Below are 19,160 nucleotides of genomic sequence, written 5' to 3'. Positions count from 1 at the left end.
TGGGGCATAGATTTACGGTAAAGGTCTAGAGGTATAGAGAGGATTTAAAGAAGTTTGTTTTTACCCAGAGGAACTCATTGTCGGTGATGATGACTGAGATTTGGAACCATCATAACATTTAGGTAGTATTTAGCTGATCACTTGAAACACCATAGCATACAATGCTACGGGCCAAGTGCTGGAAAATAGGACAACAGTAGAAAGGTGATGACTGGCATGGACATGTTGGGCCAGAAGGGTCTCTTTCCATGCTGTAAAACATGATGACCTTATGACATTATGACATTATGCACAGTGGCTCTGAAAGGATCACATGTGGTATAAAAATTTCTCTCAATTGTTGAGGATGATGGAATTGACAAGTTTCACAAGACTTGATGATCTGATCAAAATCTTTAGTTATGTTGATCCAATAGATGGACTTAGGCACGAATCTCCTGTCTTTTTCTGCAGCCATGTGACCTGTACATGTATGATCTAGCATCTCCTGAAGTAGAGCTTCTAGAATTACCACTTGTTTGGTATTAAAAATTACATTCCTCGGGAGTGCCACTTCACCTCTGATTAACCGGAATGAGGATGCATGGAGACATGTTAAGTGTCATTCCTTCTACTGGTGATCATCATTTAGAGCTGTTGCAGCAGATCATCAGATATAGCTTGCTAAATTTACTCAGCTTGGCTGTAAACAAACTGTATGAGTTTTATGATGAGACTGCCCTCGCATTCACATTCAATAATATCCGCTTGTGGGTATAAGGAATATCTTTTTTCCTAAAAGCGTTTGGAATTCTGCTAAGGAAGTAAAAAATAATCATTTGAGAACCTAGTCTGTATAGTGCTACCACATCTTATCCTACGATCTTCACAAGTAGTCATGGAGGGGTCAGAGTGGTACACATGTGTGTGGCTTTCGGTAAAGCATTTCTAATGGTTGTGGCTGTTGTGAAATTGCTGAATTTTAACACATTTCTGAGAAATTGAAAATTATGCAGGTAATTTACCTGCAATATGTATGGTATGTTTTTGCAGGGAATATCTTGAAAAGAAGATACTTCGTTTGCAAATTCTGGAATATTGGGTATTAAAAGTCAAAAAACTAAGACATCTTTAGAAGTCAGCTTTATATTGTGGTGTAATCATCTTTTGTATATCTTCTGTTTTGGTAGAATCATGTCTAATAATGAGTAGAGACCATATATTTCCTATTTTCTATATTTTTGATTGTAGACAAAGATGAGAAAAGGACTATTTTAAAAGCTAAGGAATTTGGAAAGGCTTATGGTTCTTTTAAAAAGCAAGTGACCTAACAATCATTGTGAGTGCTACTCACACTGCTGCTTGTTCAAGTGGTGAGGAAAATTAGTACAACAAACTGAAGCCAGGGTGTGTGTATAAATGGTGATTTGGCTGGCGATAAATAGCTGATTGGTCTGTGGGGTGGTGACCATCTGTTGATGACAAAGGCTTTCTGTCTGCCAACAACTACATGTTTGCCTCCCAGGTAGCTGAACAGCTTGTATGTGTGAATGTTTGGATAGAAGCCATTGGACCTCCCACCGGAAGGGGCTGTTGTTTCTTTCCACTGCCGTAATAAATGTCTTAAGCCCAAAGAGAGTCAATTTATTTTCCCTCATCAGCTGCTGTCAATATAAACAAGTTTCTCTGTGCCTCTTGCAAACAAATGAAAGTACCTGAAGAAAGAAGATTGAGGAGGAATAACCAAAAGGACCACCTGAGTGAAAAGCCTGTGCCAGGGACTATTGACAGACCTTCTTAGTCATTCCCTATGCCCATAACACCCATTTTGCTTCCTGCGCCTGTGTGTAAGTGTACAGTGGGTGTTTTATAAGGGAGCTAGAGCTATAACTAGTAGAATTGTATATTGATGTTTCGTAATTATTTACCTGCAGTTAAAATCTATTTATTTGTGATAAATAGTAATAGTTGTTAACTATAGAAACCTGGTCTAGGCTTTCTGTTTACCTGGGTCCAAAAGAGAAGTAAATTGGTGAATTTTGAGTAAATTTAAAAGTTTTTTCATTTTATGGTGACTCTAGGAATAAGTGAGGACTGATTTCCAGTGACCCACAACACAGTTGACGAGTAGATTGAAGAAATTGATTTAGTTCATGGTGATTTGATGATTTTACAGTTGAAAGTAAAACCATATTTTGCTGCCATTGTCAGGAGACTGCAAAGGTTTGTATCATCCTCATGTTTAGTTTTTGTGAGATGTGTCTTTAATACGAGGACAACTTGGTAGATCTTCAATGATACAGATGTAGATGTTGTTGGAATTTGTCCTGTCTGATGGATAATTCAAATGGTAATCCAAGGAAAATATTTCTACTGACTGACGTTCAAAAGTTGTCAATTCTTGTGCTCCAGGGAAGGTTGTACGGATCATTATTCAATCTTCAAAATCTTTTTTTTAATATTCTGTCTAACTGGATCTAAGCATACCATGCCATATTTCTACACATGTAAGTGAGCTGCACCATTCAGTATGATGCTTAACTTTTCAGATGATATTTGGAACTCTCTTCCACAAATGTTAGTGGATCTTGGATCAGTTGCTAATTATAAATCTGAGATAGATAAAAGCAAAAGTATTGAGCGATATTGGCCATAAGCAGGTTTATGGAGTTAGGTTATAGACCAGCCTTAACCTCATTGAATGGCAAAACAGACTTGAGGGGCTGACTGGCCTACTCCTCTTTCTATGTTCCTATGTTGTTTTGTATCATGGAATTCAATTGCAGTCTGGAATTTACTTGATTGTGAACGATACACCAATGAGGACTGTTGATGGTGGGTTGAGCTTTGTCTTTCAGAAGAACAGAGATCTTTAAAGTTGCCAATAGCATTATTGGGTAAAGGTTAGTCTGGAGATGGACAGAGTTGATGGTGTTGTCTGGAATCAGTGGCGTGGCAACTGATGGGCTTGGTAACTCATGGATTATAAGCATGTGCATACAGGTAGGCCGATAACTGCTGGTGTTTCAATAATGTAAACACTTTTTCATGTTAAAATTGAGCAATTATACTGACATTTAAGATAAATAATGCCAGTGCATGTGATGTCACACCTGATATAAGCATTTGCTAATTTGTGGAGTGCACCTGAGTGCTGGCTTTCTGAGTATATCTCTTGTAAGATTTTTAAGTGGATGACATCTGCACTCATGCCAGTTTCCATTTTGGCATTTAATACCTATTATTAATTCTTTTTGGAGAGTGTCACTTGATGGAGTCGAAGGCTTCAGTTATTCTGATGGTGTCCATGTTGTATTTCAGACTGGTCACACGCACTGTCTGACTGGGGTCGGCAAGCTGTAATATTGTAGATAATTCTTGGATTTCATTGACATGCTTACATTGCATGGTTGGAGCTGTGGAACTATTCTTTGTGTTGTTCTTCGGCTGACCCTTCTTCACATGCTGCTGTGGAGAGTAGAGTGGCATTTTGGATTACTTGCACATTTTAGCCCAATATTCTCAATAGAACATAGCTTGTACATGTCACAAAATGCTGGACACTGCTTTGATAGGTAAAACAAGCCAAGCGTTTACAGGTGTCAATAAAAAGAGAGGCAGGACTGTTCATTCCAACTCTAGTGTGTTCCTGAGGTTCATTAATGATCGCTGGTCAGTTGACCAACCTCTCTTTCATCCCCTGACTGCTGTACTCTCCTCAACATTATCTCTAAGACAAGCCTGAGGTCACTGCCGGTGAGAGAACTGCTCCAAATGTATTCTCCTGGAATGGGATGAACTGCCTTGTGAGGAATACCAGTCACCAGGTACTCCCAAAAAGTACTGGAACGAGCCCATTGACCCAGTAATGCCTTCCAATTGGCATCAGTGTTGCCAGCATAGTTGTAGTTCTGGAACCAAATTGGACTTGAATGAATTTCTACTGAATTATTTCTATGAATGTGTCTTTGGGTCGAACTCTACAATCGACATATTTAGAAATGTTACACCAAAGGTATTTCTCTCTGTTGTCACCCTTTTTGCAAAGCTGTGTGATGTTATGTTTAGAACAGAAGTAACAGAGCAATTTTGCACAGTTGTTTCAATTTTCTTCAGCTTCCCAGCAAACCCTTACCGATTCAAATAATTTTCCCCTTTCTTCTTCCCCTTCCACTTTCCTGAAAGGATAGGCTGATGTCTAATTCTCTGTGATTGGTGCTTTTTAAGTGCCTGCAGCGGATGAATGAGGTGAACTGATGTGACTCATCAAAAGTGTGTCCTCTCTGTGGCTGCAACAACGTTCACTTTTAACTTACAGCGTTTTCTGAATGATATCATTCTGACCAGAAAATCCAAGCGCACATACAATTTAATCTTGATACATAGTACATTTAATAAATGGAAAATTGCAATAAATTTATGATGTATGATTTAATAATTTTCAAGAAAAAAATCATTATTTGCATTCCTTTGCAGCATTTGGGTTTCTGTACAGCATCTTTTGATTTGGAGAGCCCTGATGATGATGAGGTTGATGTGAACTGTGAGATTTATGCAACAAAGGTAGTTACACTGAACTTTATCTGCACAACTCCTTTAATTCCTTTGGATCTCAGAAAAGTCCAGGATTCAATATATTATTAACTCATTCTATGAATGTTCATAGTTATTCCTGTGGTTCCTTTTGCACTTTAAAGTCTGTTTCTGACTGCTGTCTTACATGTCATGACTACATTGTCCTTTCTAACATTTATGACGGCCTTGATTATAATATGGTTCTGCAACTTCTGCTTAATTATTGTTCTCATGTCGATATTGGATTTGGACTTCAAGTAGTTTCTCCTGAAGCATCATCAAGTAGAAATGTGTCTTTGTTCTGTCTGTTTTTAGTGGAACAGGGTAAAGAGCATCAATTTTGGTGATAGTGCCCATTCAATCAGCACCTAATGATGGAATGCTTAAGGAAGGAAGCTTGGTATTCATTGCAGTTAGTCATTAAGATCCCTTGCATATGCAATTTCAGGAACCTACTGCTCTTGAAGGATTCTTCTGTAAAAACTAAATTACTGATCAATGGAGCAGGTTGTAGATTTGCATAATTCAGACTTCTTCAACAATGCTGTCAGCATGCAACTGCCATGGTTCAGCCCCTAATACCCACTGTAAACCCCTACTGTGTATAGGATTTAACTTCAAGATGCTACGATCTGGACTAGAAGCCCAGCATTTGGCACTTGCAATAAAAAACAAACTTCCTGTGATGGCCTGACAGACTGCAATGCTTTCTCTTTTCTCTCTCTCTTCTCATCTAAAATGCTGCTGGAGCTGATGGCCTAGTTTTTGAGCAACCTAACCCGTGGGTAGATTTTCTGATAAATTTGTATCCTGTTTTTGCATGTAATAGCTTCTTTAGTTCTTGCTTGTGTGTCTGTCAATGTGCAACTAGCTTTTTATTTGTTAATAACTAGTTTTCTTCAGCAGTAAAGTTAGTATCAGATCAGAACTATGCTTTAATTCAGAGATTACTCCACCATTCTCCTACCTCTGTTGAGGTTCCTTCTGATGTGTGTTTTGCTAACCTCTTGAAACGTTTGGGCTGGATCTTACATCTGAAATTTGGGAGAGCTTCTCCCCTCACCAATCCTGCAAAATGTAAAATTGGACATGATGTCAAATTGGGAATCCAACAATCCCTGGCAGTTCCCAAAATGAGAAAGCTGACAGAAGTGAGCATTGATGAGTAGAAACTGGTGGCCTTCCCAATATTTTGAAATGACTAATTAATGCGCTGTTGGGTTGTTAATGACACAGTTGCTCATTGTCCTTGATGTTTCCCAGACATGACCATGAAAGGGTTGGTGGTGTTTTACAGCAGCTGTGAGAAGAAGCAAGGTGGGAAGATCCTGCCTGCCACAGAGACCGTGGCTGAAAATTGACCGTAGTTCCATTGGTGGCAGTGTCTGAATGGTTTCCTTATAATTGTTTGTGAGGTCTTTTTTTTGAGCCTTCAATAAAAGATACAGAGACATTCATGATGCAGAGGACCTGTAGACATGTAACCATAATTGAATATCCTTACATGGTATTTTCCATCTGCAGCCTGGTGACCCAGTCTACTGTCCTCATTGAGCAGACAGCCCTCCCTCTCTTTGAACGTCTAGTCAGCATCCTTCCCACTTGATGAAGCATCACAATTGCAGGCTTATTTTGATAACTGACATGCAGGGGGTCATGGACCACTCAATTCCCATTCTGCTCCCTTGCGCCAATGAATTTTATAATGGTTCATAGAATGGGAGAGGGATTGATTACACTCAGAGTCATAAAGTCGTACAGCATGGAAATAGACCCTTCAGTTCAACTTGGTGATGCCGACCAGATATCCCAAATTAATCTAGCCCCTTTTGCCAGCATTTGGCCCATATCCCTCTAAACCCTTCCTATTCATATTATCATCCAGATACCTTTTAAATGTTGTAATCGTATCAGCCTCCACCACTTTGTCTTGCAGCTTATTCCATACACACAGCACCCTCTGCATGAAAATATTGCCCCATCAGTCCCTTTTAAGTCATTCCCTTCTCATATTAAACCTATGCCCTCAGTTTTGGACTCCCCCACTCTGAATAAAAGACCTTGGCTGTTCACTCTTTCCAAGCCCCTCATGATTTTATAAACCTCTATAATGTCATCCCTCAGCCTTCAATCCTCCAAAGAGAAAAGCCCCATCTTATTCAGCCTCTTCCTAAACTCAAAACCTCCAACATCCTTTTTAAACTTGAAAAGGCTTAGAGAAGATTTACATCATCTTTCCTTTAGCAAGGACACCAGAAGTGAACGCAATATTCCAAAATTGGTCCAACCAATGTCCTGTATAGCTGCAACATGACATCTCAACTCATATACTCACTGTTCTGACTAATGAAGGCTACTATTTTTAAGAATTTGTGTGGGCAGAAACTTTGAGGGGATTGTTATTAGATTTTTAATTAAAATTTTTAGTTGAATTAGAATCAAAAGCAACTCTAAAATAATTATTGTTGACAGGAACAACAGAAAGTAGACACTTATGACAAACCAACTGATAATTCTATATTGTAAATTGATTTTTCTAGGGCAATTGACACTTTTAAATGCAACAAATTTTTAAAAATTTTATTTCAGGGAGTTACAGTCCAAGGATTAAGTGGGCTAGTGGAGCCTCATGAGGACAATTATCCAGATGGAGAACAGATATTTAAGCCCAAGCTTAAGAGATCCATTTCCAAGTCCAAACGGCAGAAGATGAACCGGCCAGGGAGGAAAGACTCATCTTCATCAGAGTCATCAGAGGAACAACAAATGCGGAGGCATCGTGGCCCTTTCAGACGTCCAACCATTCATTATCACATTTTCCCAAATCTCCCTCCCCATCCATATACCTGTCCAGGTCAACCCAGGTATGTCCTGAGAACTCAATAACCAAATAAGGAAGAGACAAAGACATAAACAGAAAGCCAGAAAGGAAAGGGAAAGCTTTGTTCTTCAGTGTGTGGGACATGATGGGGTAGAAGCACTGATTGTAAGTTTAAACACAAGTTGATCATGATTTTCCATCCAAATATGGAATCTGTTTGAATTTATCTCCTTCAACTACTGACAAGCTGATAGAAATTCTTTCTATTGGAAATGTGTGAAGAATTGCCCTGAATTTCTGCTTTTAACTTTGCCATAATCATGAATTTCAAGATGAAAATTAATCTGAGATAAGGGGCAGAGATTAATGTTACAATGTGTATAACAATAGGCTTTCTTAAAAATTTAAAGATAACTTTTCAATAAAAAATAACATAAGCTGTTATTCGTGTGCATGTGTAGGCATTTCTTCCAAAAGATTACTTGAAATAAAACGCACTGTAATCTTCACCTTTTGTTTTTACTCTAATTGTCTAATTATGAAACAACTCCAGCTTGGCACACAATGGCACTCACAACTTATTTATTTGTTAATGATCATTTAAAAAAAATAGTCAGGAAACTTTTCTTTCTTAATTTCAACCTGGAAATAAGGTAATGGGATGAATTTGTTCTCCTTTGTTCATGCACAGGATGAGGACATCACTAGTTGGCCAGCATTTATTGCCCAGAGGGCAGTTAAGAGTCAATCATATTGCAGTGAGCTAGAACCACTTGTAGTCCAGACCAGGTAAAAATGGCAGCTTCCTTCCCTCAAGGATGTGAGTGAACCAGATGGGTTTCTGTGACAATTGACAATGGATTCACAGTTATCATTAGATTCTTAATTCCAAATATTTGTTAAATTCAAATTCCACCATCAAACCAGGGACCCCAGATCATTATCTGTTTCTCAGGATTAACAGTCCGGCAATCATACAACTAGACCATCACCTCCTCTCAAATGGTGACTGACAACAAGAAGAGTTCTAATTGAGAGTCTGGGCCTAAATTATGGTTTGGACTGACAACAGTCAACTTTGTCTAGATGTAACGAGAGCAGAGAAATTGCTGGCAAAGCTCGACAGGTGCGGCAGCTTCTATGGAGAGAAATCAGAGTTAATGTTTCAGGTCGAGTGACCCTTTCTCAGAACCAGGGGTCACTTGACCCAAAACGTTAACTCTGATTTCTCTCCATGGATGCTGCCAGACCTGTTGAGCTTTTCCAGCTATTTGTGCTTCTGTTTCTGATTTACAGCATTTTGCAGTTCTTTCAGTTTTTATTTGTTTAGATGCATTCTTTGAGGTTTCATCACATGACATAGCCTACTTTCCAGCATTAGTCAATCAGCGTCTCCATCTTTGTAATGCAATGCCTCCTGACGTCAATTGGAAAGCAAAAAGAATAAATTAACCAATTGGATTATGCTTGATTCTTAGCTAAGCAGCCTTTATCCCCCATTGTCAATATTTTTATCAATGGGAAAGAGAAAAGTTCAGGAGCAAAGCTGCAAACTTTAGATGCTACTTCTCTAACACTTAATTTGGAATAGCTTTTTGTACATTTTAACAGTTGGGACAAAAGGTCATTCCATTTGTGGTAAACCACGATTTGAGGTTTATGTTGCTTCAGATGTGTCCTAGACACACAAGGCCATTCATTAGTGCAGGGACATTTCTGAAAATCAATTGGATTCTACAGACTTCGACAGACGTTCCAAATATCTCAGCAATTGCTTCAAATTGATCTCTATGTATGGAATTAAAAGGCCAGGCATGAATGGTTAAATACACAGATATTGCATTTGTTTTGTAATACAGAAGGATTCTGGGTAAACCAAGACGGAGGATGGGAGTATGTTGTGGCTGTAAGAGCAGCTCCTTTTTTGAGGTATTTTCAGTGTTGGAGCTGATTTTCTTGAATTCCCGGAGCACTCATTACTGTTTTAGAAGATGATGCATTGTTTTGTAACTTTGTGGTTAAAAAAAAGTCAAAACAATGGCACTTTAAAAAGGAGAAAGACAGACAAAGGGCAGTGACCACATTAGCAGTGATTTAGCAGAGAAAGAAATCTACAGTGCTGTCTGACCCAGCAGTAATCTGCATAGTCACTGCCTCTGCTGTCTGATTTCAAGTATCTCTGGACATCAGAGTTCGTTCTAAGAAAAATGAATAAACAGCGAATTTCACAGCTGAACTTGGAGAAACCTGTGTGAGGGAGCTCACACCAAGGGAGCAACTAAGAGATAGCAAGAACTGCAGATGCTGGAGTGAGAGATAACACAGTGTGGAGCTGGAGGAACACAGCAGGCCAGGCAGCATCAGAGGGGCAGGAAAGTTGATATTTTGGGTTGGGACCCTTCTTCAGAAATGGGGGAGGGGAAAGAGCACTCAGCGAAAAAAATAGAGAGAGGAAGGGTGGGACTGGGGAAGGTAGGTGGGATGGTGATAGGTGAGTGCAGGTAGGCAGTGGTGGGGATTAGTCAGTGAGGTGCGAGGGACTGATAGATGGCAGAGAAGATGGACAGGTTGTGTCAGGTCAAGGAGGCGGGGATGAGAGCGAGGGTTGGTCATGGGATGAGGCTGGGTCTGGGGAGATTTTAAAACTGGTAAGTTATATATGTTTAGGCCACTAGGCTGTAGGCTCCTGAGGCACAATATGAGGTGCTTCTCCTGCAGTTTGCGGGTGGTGTCGTTGTGACACTGGAGGGGGCCCAGGTTGGACGTGTCACCCAGTGGGTGGAAGGGGGAGTTGAAATGGTTCGCGACTGGAAGTTGTTGTCGTTTGTCGCGAGCAGAGTGCAGGTGCTGTACAAAGTGGTCTCCAAGCCTCTGCTTGGTCTTACTGATGTAGAGGAGGCCACGGCGGGAGCAGTGGATACAGTAGACCAAGTTGTCGGATGTGCAGGTGAATGCCTATCTGATGTGGAAGGTTTGTTTTGTGCCTTGAATGGAGGTGAGGGTATTGGTGTCGGGGCACGTGTAGCACTTTCTGCAATCCCAGGGAAAAGTGCCAGGGGTAGTGGGTTTAGTGGGAAATGTGGAGCAGACGAAGGAATTATGGAGAGAACAGTCCTTATGGAAGGCAGATATAGGGGTGGGGAGGGAAATATATCTTTGGTTGTGGAGTCGTGGCTTTTTAAAGTGTATCCTTACTGGTTTTCTTTTGTAAATCTACAGAGTTTGGAGAGTGGGATTTTTCGATTTTGCTATCAAGGTCTGTCCCTTGTTTAAACTTTAAAAATATAAATGCATTGGTACTAAACTAGCCTGGAGCGGAGTAGTTTACAGAAGGGGAGGCAGTGACCTAGTGGTATTATCTCACTGGACTATTCATCCAGAGACCCAGATAATGTTCTGGGGACCTGGGTTCAAATCCCACCACGACAGATGGTGGAATTTGAATTCAATAAAATATCTGGAATTAAGAATCTAAAGATGACCATGAATCCGTTGCTGATTGTCAGGAAGGACCCATCTGGTTCACTAATGGCCTTTAGGGAAGGAAACTGCCATCCTCATCTGGTCTGGCCTACATGTGACCCTGGACCCACAGCGATGTAGTTGACTTTTACCTGCCTTGTGGGCAATTAGGGATGGACTATAAATGCTGCCTAGCCAGTGACACCCTCATCCCATGAATGAATAAAGGGAAAAAAAAGTAAGACTGCTATTTTCTGGGTCTGTAGATTGCTATGGTGCAAGGATGGCCTTTAGTAGAGCAATGTGGGAGATTAGAGAGAGTTTCCATGTGACTGATGATTATGTCTGCAGGCAGCATGTTTGGTAGTGAATCCTTTTGGATCGCATGGATCCGTTGGAGCAGCAGTTAGAGGCAGTGAGGAATTTACAGGAGCTCGGGGGCGTGATGGATGGCAGTTGCAGAGAGGGAGAAAATCCGTAGATACAGTCAGGTAGATGGGTGATCTCTAAGAAAGGTGGGAGAGGGGGGTAGGTAGTGGAGGAGGCCCCTGTGGCTATCACCATTTCAAACAAGTATCCTGTTTTTGGAAAATGTAGGGGACAATGCACTCTCAGGGGAATGTAGCACTGACAGCCAGGTTTCTGGAGCTGAGGCTGGTGCTAATGTAACAAGGGATAGGTCAAATTCCAAGAGATCAATTGTGATAGGGGACTCTCTAGCCAGAGGAACAGACAGATGTTTCTGCAGCGACAATGAGACATCAGAATGGTGTGTAGCCTCCCTGGTGCCAGGATCAAGAATATCTTGGAGATGGTGCAGAATATTCTCAAAGTGGAGAGGGAGCAGCAGGAGATTGATGCACACATTGGGCCTAATGATATTGCAAGTAAAAATGCGGAGATTCTGAGGAGAGAATATACGAACTCAGGCAGGAATTTAAAAAGGAGGTCCTCAATGGTAGTAATATTCGGATTGCTCCCGGTGCCATGAGCTAGTGAGGGTCGGAATAGGAGGAGAGAGCATATAAATGCATGGCTGAGGAGCTGGTGCATGGGAGAAGGATTCATATTTTTGGATTATTGGAATATCTTCTGAAGTAGAAGTGATCTGTATAGGAAGGACAGATTGCTCCTGAAGGGGGTTTGCTGGAGTTGCTCAGGACGATTTAAACTAGTTTACTGGGAGGGTGGGACCCAGGGAGGTAGTGAGAAAAGAGATCAGTCTGAGACTGTTGCAGTTGGGAAAAGACAGGGCTGGCAGGAATAAAGCAGAGAATGAGGTAGTATAGTTAAATTAAACTGCATTTATTTCAATTGAAGAGGCTTAACAGATAAGGCAGATGAACTCAGGGCATGGTTGGGAATCTGAGACTGGGATATCATAGCAATTACAAAGACATGGCACAGGGATGGACAGGACTGGCAGCTTAATGTTCCAGGGTATAGATGCCATAAGACGGTTTGAAATGGAGTCAAGAGAGGAAGGGGGGAATGGTGGGTTTTTTTTTATTAGGGATAACATTATGGCTGTATTTGGGGAGGATATTCTTGGGAATACATCCAGGGAATTTATTTGGGTGGAAATGAGAAATAAGAAAGGGATGATCACCTTATTGGGATTGTACTATAGACCCTCCATTAGTTAGCGGAGAATTGAGACATGGATTTGTAAGGAGATCTCAGTTATTTGTGAGAATAATAGGGTGATTATGGTAAGGGATGTTAACTTTCTAAACAGACTGGGACTGCCATAGTGTTAAGGGCTTGGATGGAGAGGAATTCGTTAAGTGTACACAAGGAAATTTTCTGATTCAGTATGTGGATGTACCTACGACAGAAGGTGCAAAACCTGACCAATTCTTGGGAAATAAGGCGGTGCAGGTGACTGAGGTGTCAGTTGGGGGGGGGGCACTTTGGGGTTAGTGCCCATAATTCTGTGAGATTTAAAATAGTGATGGAAAAGGATAGACCGAATCTAAAATTTAAAATTCTAATTTGGAGGAAGGCCAATTCTGAAGGTATTAGGCAAAAACTTGCAAAAGTTAACAAAGTGTGGAGCTGGATGAACACGGCAGGCCAAGCATGATGAAGGGTCTAGGCCCGAAACATCAGTTTTTGTGCTCCTAAGATGCTGCTTGGCCTGCTGTGCTCATCCAGCTTCACACTTTGTTATCTCGGATTCTCCAGCATTTGCAGTTCCCATTATCTCTGACACAAGTTTCAAAAGTTGATTGGGGGCAGATGTTTGCAGGTAAAGGGACGGGTGGAAAATGGGAAGCCTTCAAAAACGAGATAAGAAAAGTCCAGAGACAGCTTGTTCCTGTTAGGGTGAAAGGAAAGGCTGGTAGGGGTAGGGAATGCTGGATTACTAGAGAATTTGAGGTGTTGGTCGCAAATAAGAAGGAAGCATATGTCAGGTATAGGCAGCAGAAATAAAGTGATTTTCTGGAAGAATATAAAAGCAGTGGGAGTATACTTTGGAGGGAAATCAGGAGAACAAAATGGGGACATGTGATAGTTATGGCAAATAAGGTTAAGGAGAATCCAAAGGCATTCTACCAATATACTGAGGACAAAAGAGTAACTGGGGAGAGAACTCGCTCCCTTAAAGATCAGAAGTCTGCCAATGTGTGGAACCTAAAGAGATGGGGGAGATACCAAACAAATATTTTGAAGTAGTGTTTACTGTGGGGAAAGAATATGGAAGATAGAGAACATGGGGAAATAATTAGCGATAATCTCGAAAAATGTCCATATTACAGAGAAGGAGGTGCTGGACATCTTAAAACACTTAAAGGTGAATAAATCCCGAGGACTTGATCAGATATATCTAGAACTCTGTGGAAAGCTAAGGAAGAGATTGTTGAGCCCCTTATTGGGATATTTGTATCATCGATAGCCACAGGTGAGGTGTCAGAAGACTGGAGGTTGGCTAACGTGGTGCCACCGTTTAAGAAAGGTGGTAAGGAAATGCCAGGGAACTATAGATCAGTGAGCCTGGCATGATGGTGGGCAAGTTGTTGGAGGTAATCCTGAGGATCAGGATTCACATGTATTTAGAAAGGCAAGGACTGATTAAGGACAGTCAACATGGTTTTGTGTGTGGGAAATCGTGCCTCAGTAACTTGATTGAGTTTTTTGAAGAAATAACAAAGAGGATCGATGACGGAAGAATGGTGGATGTGATCTAACTGGACTTTTACTACATTTGACAATGTTCCTCATGGCGGACTAGTAGCAAGGTTAGATCTCACAGAATAAAGGGATACAGAACTGGTTCAAAAGTAGAAAACAGAGGGTGGTGGATGAGGGTTGCTTGTCAGACCGGAGGCCTGTGACCAGCAGTGTGCTACAAGGATCAGTGCTTGGTCCGCTGCTTTTTGTCATTTATTTAAATAGTTTGGACATGAACATAGGAGGTAAGGTTAGTAAGTTTGCAGATGGCACCAAAATTGGAGGTGCAGTGGACAGTGAAGACAGTTACCTCCGAGTACAACAGGATCTTGATCAAATGGGCCAATGGGCTGAGGAGTGACAGATGGAGTTTAATTTAGATAAGTGTGAGGTGCTGCATTTTGGAAAGGCAAATCAGGGCAGGACTTATACACTGAGATAACAAGGTGCAGAGCTGGATGATCACAGCAGGCTAAGCAGCATCAGAGGAGCAGGAAAGCTGATGTTTCGGGCCTAGACCCTTCTTCAGAAATGGGGGCGGGGAAGGGGGTTCTGAAATAAATAGGGAGAGGGGGAGACGGATAGAAGATGGATTGAAGAGAATATAGGTGGAGAGAAGACGGACAGGTCAAAGAGGCGGGGATGGAGCCAGTAAAGGTGAGTGTAGGTGGGGAGGTAGGGAGCGGATATTCCAGCCCAGGGAGGACGGACAGTTCAAGGGGGTGGGATGAGGCTAGTAGGTAGGAGATAGGGATGGGGCTTGAGGTGGGAGGAGGGGATAGGTGAGAGGAAGGACAGGTTATGGAGGCAGGGGCAAGCTGGGCTGGTTTTGGGATACGGTAGGCGGAGGGGAGATTTTGAAGCTTCTGATGCCCACATTGATACCATTGGGCTGCAGGGTTCCCAAGCAAAATATGAGGTGCTGATCCTGCAACCTGGAGGCCCATGATGGACATGTCGTCTGAGAAATGGGAGGGGGAGTTGAAATGGTTTGCAACTGGGAGGTGCAGTTGTTTATTGCGAACCGAGCGTAGGTGTTCTGCAAAGCGGTCCCCAAGCCTCCGCTTGGTTTCCCAAATGTCGAGGAGGTCACAACGGGAACAGCGGATGCAGTGTACCACATTAGCAGATGTGCAGGTGAACATCTGCTTGATGTGGAAAGTCTTCTTGGTGCCTGGGATGGAAGTGAGGGGGGACGTGTAGGGGCAGGTGTAGCACTTCCTGTGGTTGCGGGGGAAAGTGCCGGGTGTGGTGAGGTTGGAGGGGAGTGTGGAGTGGACAATGGAGTACCAGACAGAGTGGTCCCTCTGGGAAGCAGACAAGGATGGGGATGGAAAAATGTTTTTGGTGAGGGCTCGGATTGCAGATGACGGAAGTGTCAGAGGATGTTGGGGTAAGCTTCTGGGGAGTGCTGCTGAACAGAGACCTTGGAGGGCAGGTTCATAGCTCCTTAAAGCTGGAGTCACAGATAGATAGGATCATGAGGAAAGTGTTTGGTAAAGTAATTGGCCCTACAAGACAATGGTTAGGCCACTAATGGAATTCTGCATTCAGTTCTTGTCTCCCTGCAAGAGGAAGGATGTTGTGAAACTTGAAAGGGCTTAGAAAAGATTTACAAGACTGTTACCAGGATTGGAGGGTTTGAGCTATTGTAAGAGGCTGACTAGACTGGAACTATTTTCTCTGGAGTGTCAGAAACTGAGGGGTGACTTTATAGAAGTTTATAAAATCATGAGGAACATGGATCGGGTAAAAAGATACGGTCTTTTTCTTGGGGTGGGGAGTCCAAAACTAGAGGTCATAGGCTTAAGATGAGCAGGGAAAGATTTAAAAGGGACCCAAGGGGCAACTTTTCATGCAGAGGTGGTGTGTGTATGGAATGAACTGCCAGAGGAAGTGGTAGAGGCTGGTACAATTACAACATTGAACAGACATCTGAATGGATTTATGAATAGGAAGCATTTAGTGGGATATTGGTTAAATGCTGGCAAATGGGACTACATTTATTTTATGATATCTGATTATCGTGGATGAGTTAGACTGAAGGATTTGTTTCCATGCTGTATATCTCTATGACTCTATTAGCATGAATTTACAGTCAAAGAAATGTATTTTTATGTGCACTACTGTTGTACTTAAGAGACATAATGACCCATTTGCTCAGAGAAGAACCTCCAAATCAGCAATGAAATATGGAAATATCTGCTCTACGCCATCTACCATAGGGAGGTTTGAACCCCTTTCCCCAGAACATTAACCTGGTGTTGACAAATTACATTATCACGATGCCACCATATCATATGGCATTCAACTACCTTGTTTTTGATTGTGTACATCTGTTACTACTGTTGATCACTGAGGTTGATTAATAAACTTGAGTATTCATTAAAAAAAAGTAATCAAATCTGTAAAATGAGCTGAATTCAGAGGTAGACATGTCGTGGACATTTTTAGGCATTGCGAATAAAAACTATTGCGCACATGGAAAGTCGTGTTGTCAGCATTGCTCTGAGGTTTAAAACATACCACAGCTGATCCGTTGCCAAGGGTCCCACAGGTAACAAGAATTAAATGGCCATAAGTGAGTGATATATGTCTATTGCTCAACACTAAAGTCACCATTGCTTTACCATCAGGCTTCTCACTCATTAAAGAGAGAGAGATGAGTGGTGGTGGCTTAACCTGAGGGTCACCATGCCTCATATCAAGGAGAGATAGTGAGAAAGAGAATCTTTCACAGTAATCTCAACTAGTGAGAGAATTGAAGTTATGTAGTCAGTATCTCTGACCAGCTGGCCCAGCTAACTGAATTAATGCAACCCTTTACTCAATATAGCCACTGTATAAACTATGTCTGTGATATGCTGCCACAACAGGTTGTCTACTATTGACACTAAGCTTTTGTTTTTTCTGGGATGTTTGTAAAGTATTTTTTAAACTATACATCTATTGACATGGAACAAACATTCCTGGAAATGTTAACCTTGGGGTTGTTATCATGGGACTGTGCTTCGAAAAGGAGTTTATCTCCAGTTTTCATTGATAATTAACTTAGAAATTTTATATCTTGTACATCTGGAAAAAATGAGCAATAGTCAGTTTACCCTGCATACAAAGCAAAAATAAGTGACAGAAATCAGGCTAATAAACAGAAAATCCCATTTTAGGGCTGGAATTCGATGAATAAAACAAAATCACTATTTATTAAAGAACATTGTGTCATGTTAATGATAATGGCCTAACAATTATCATGCACATCATGAATCGATCTACCCACAGGAGTAGTTTATTATGACCGTATGATACATTACAATTGTGGACCAGACACGGATTTTTATGGGTGTACAGCTCACAGACCCATAGCACACAGTTTCCCTTTTGATGAGTGATAATGGGAACTGCAGATGCTGGAGAATCCAAGATAACAAAGTGTGGAGCTGGATGAACACAGCAGGCCAAGCAGCATCTCAGGAGCATAAAAGATGATGTTTCGGGCCTGGATCTAGGCCTGAAACATCAGCTTTTGTGCTCCTGAGATGCTGCTTGGCCTGCTATGTTCATCCAGCTCCACAGTTTGTCTCCTTTTGATGAACTCTCTTAAAGACAAGGTACATATACACCAGGTGGGGGCTGGTATGAAATATGCAGCTTCTCTTCATCAAACACAAACGATATATTGAAACTTGAAAATGGCATCCTGGAGACACACACAAATTTCTGAAGAGAATGCCCAAGATGCTTTTTGGTAAGAACAATTGGAAAAGTGCCTGCAGCATGCCAAAATCATAAGGCAAGTAAGTGTGCAAAGCTGACTTGAAGGTCAGTGCTGCATTTTCCAACTCTCCAGAGCAGCCAGTGCCTTGTCTTAACACCGTATGGTTGAACAGTGTTAAATGGAATGAAGACTCCACCACCAGACCTATTCAAGGGATTTTTTTCATTATTATTCACTTGTGGTATGTTGGCATTGCTGAGTGGCCAGCATTTATTGACTGTCCCTGGTTATTCTTGAGAAAATGGTGATGAGTTGCCTTCTTGAATGGCTGCAGTCTGCATGCTGTAGGTTGATCCGCATGCTTTTAGGAAGGAAATTCCAGAATTTTGACACAGCAACAGTGAAGGGATGGTGATGTGTTTCTAAGTCGGCATCATGGATGACTTGGAGAAACTTGCAGGTGGTGGTGCTCCCATGTATCTGTTGCCTTTGTTGTTGTAATTGGAAATGGTCATGGGTTTGGAAGGTGCTGTCTGGGGATCTTTGTTGAATTTCTGCTGTGCATCTTGTAAATAGTACACTCTGCAGCTATTGAAAGTCGGTGGTGGAGAGAATGGGTGCATGTGGATGAGACAATAGGCAATAGACAATAGGTGCTGTAGTAGGCCATTCGGCCCTTCAAGCCAGCACCACCATTCATTATGATCATGGCTGATCATCCACAATCAGTATCCTGTTCCTGCCTTATCCCCATAACCCTTGATTCTACTATCTTTAAATAGACAATAGACAATTGGTGCTGAGGTGCCAATCAAGCAGACTGCTTTGCCCTGGATGGTGTCAAGCTTCTTGAGTGTTGTTGGAGCTGCATCATCCAGGCAAGTGGGGAGTATTCCATCACGCTCCTGACTTGTGCCTTGTAGATGGCATTCTCTGCACAGTGTACAGTTTTGGCACTTCTCTACCTGCTGACTAGTGTGTACCTTTCTCATTGATTTAACAAAACACCTGCTCCTTAAGAGGGCCAGGCTGCCTGCAGGTAGCACATGCAATTTGGGATACATTCCTGCTGATGTGTGCAGTCAATGAGCAAGAGAATACGAGAAACTGAACAAGTCACTAGTAATTTGATAAATCGGCATTCACATCACTCTCAAAATATTTAGCATAGCCCTTGATAGAGTGGGTCATGGAGGGCCATTCATTGACCTTTGACAATGGACCTTATTCTGATATATTTAGCACAAGCCATGTCATGCAAATAATGTCAGAGACTAAGTGCGTAAGGATAAATGAAACTTTGCACCCTGCCCTTCCTCTCAATATCTTAGAAATGCAGCATTGTATCTAAGAACATATTGACAAATACTTACAGTTTGACGGGAAAGGAAATCAGTTCCATGCCTTTGTACAGCTTGAGTTCTTGGATAGTCT

At 41.7% G+C, this 19,160-nt stretch overlaps 1 protein-coding gene and 1 long non-coding RNA gene across 3 annotated transcripts in view; one reads left to right on the top strand and one right to left on the bottom strand.

The window, feature by feature from the left end:
* The window catches only part of LOC125457532 (fetuin-B-like), a 19,930-nt gene extending 12,076 nt beyond the window's left edge, over nucleotides 1-7,854 (top strand). For both annotated transcript variants that reach the window (XM_048541871.1, XM_048541870.1), the window contains 2 exons: nucleotides 4,456-4,542; nucleotides 7,144-7,854. In XM_048541871.1, coding sequence (XP_048397828.1) covers nucleotides 4,456-4,542; nucleotides 7,144-7,440 — 384 coding nt within the window. In that variant the 3' untranslated portion in view covers nucleotides 7,441-7,854. The remainder of the gene's footprint in view (nucleotides 1-4,455; nucleotides 4,543-7,143) is intronic.
* On the bottom strand, nucleotides 3,404-19,160 carry LOC132210511 (uncharacterized). The gene is made up of 3 exons (XR_009446639.1): nucleotides 19,100-19,160; nucleotides 5,522-5,622; nucleotides 3,404-3,447 (listed from the first exon to the last, which is right to left on the bottom strand). It is a non-coding gene; the product is annotated as an uncharacterized LOC132210511 (long non-coding RNA).

The sequence above is a fragment of the Stegostoma tigrinum genome, chromosome 14 (assembly GCF_030684315.1).
Source record: "Stegostoma tigrinum isolate sSteTig4 chromosome 14, sSteTig4.hap1, whole genome shotgun sequence".
NCBI classification, from domain to species: domain Eukaryota; kingdom Metazoa; phylum Chordata; class Chondrichthyes; order Orectolobiformes; family Stegostomatidae; genus Stegostoma; species Stegostoma tigrinum.
This window is presented reverse-complemented; position numbering and strand designations above follow the sequence as displayed.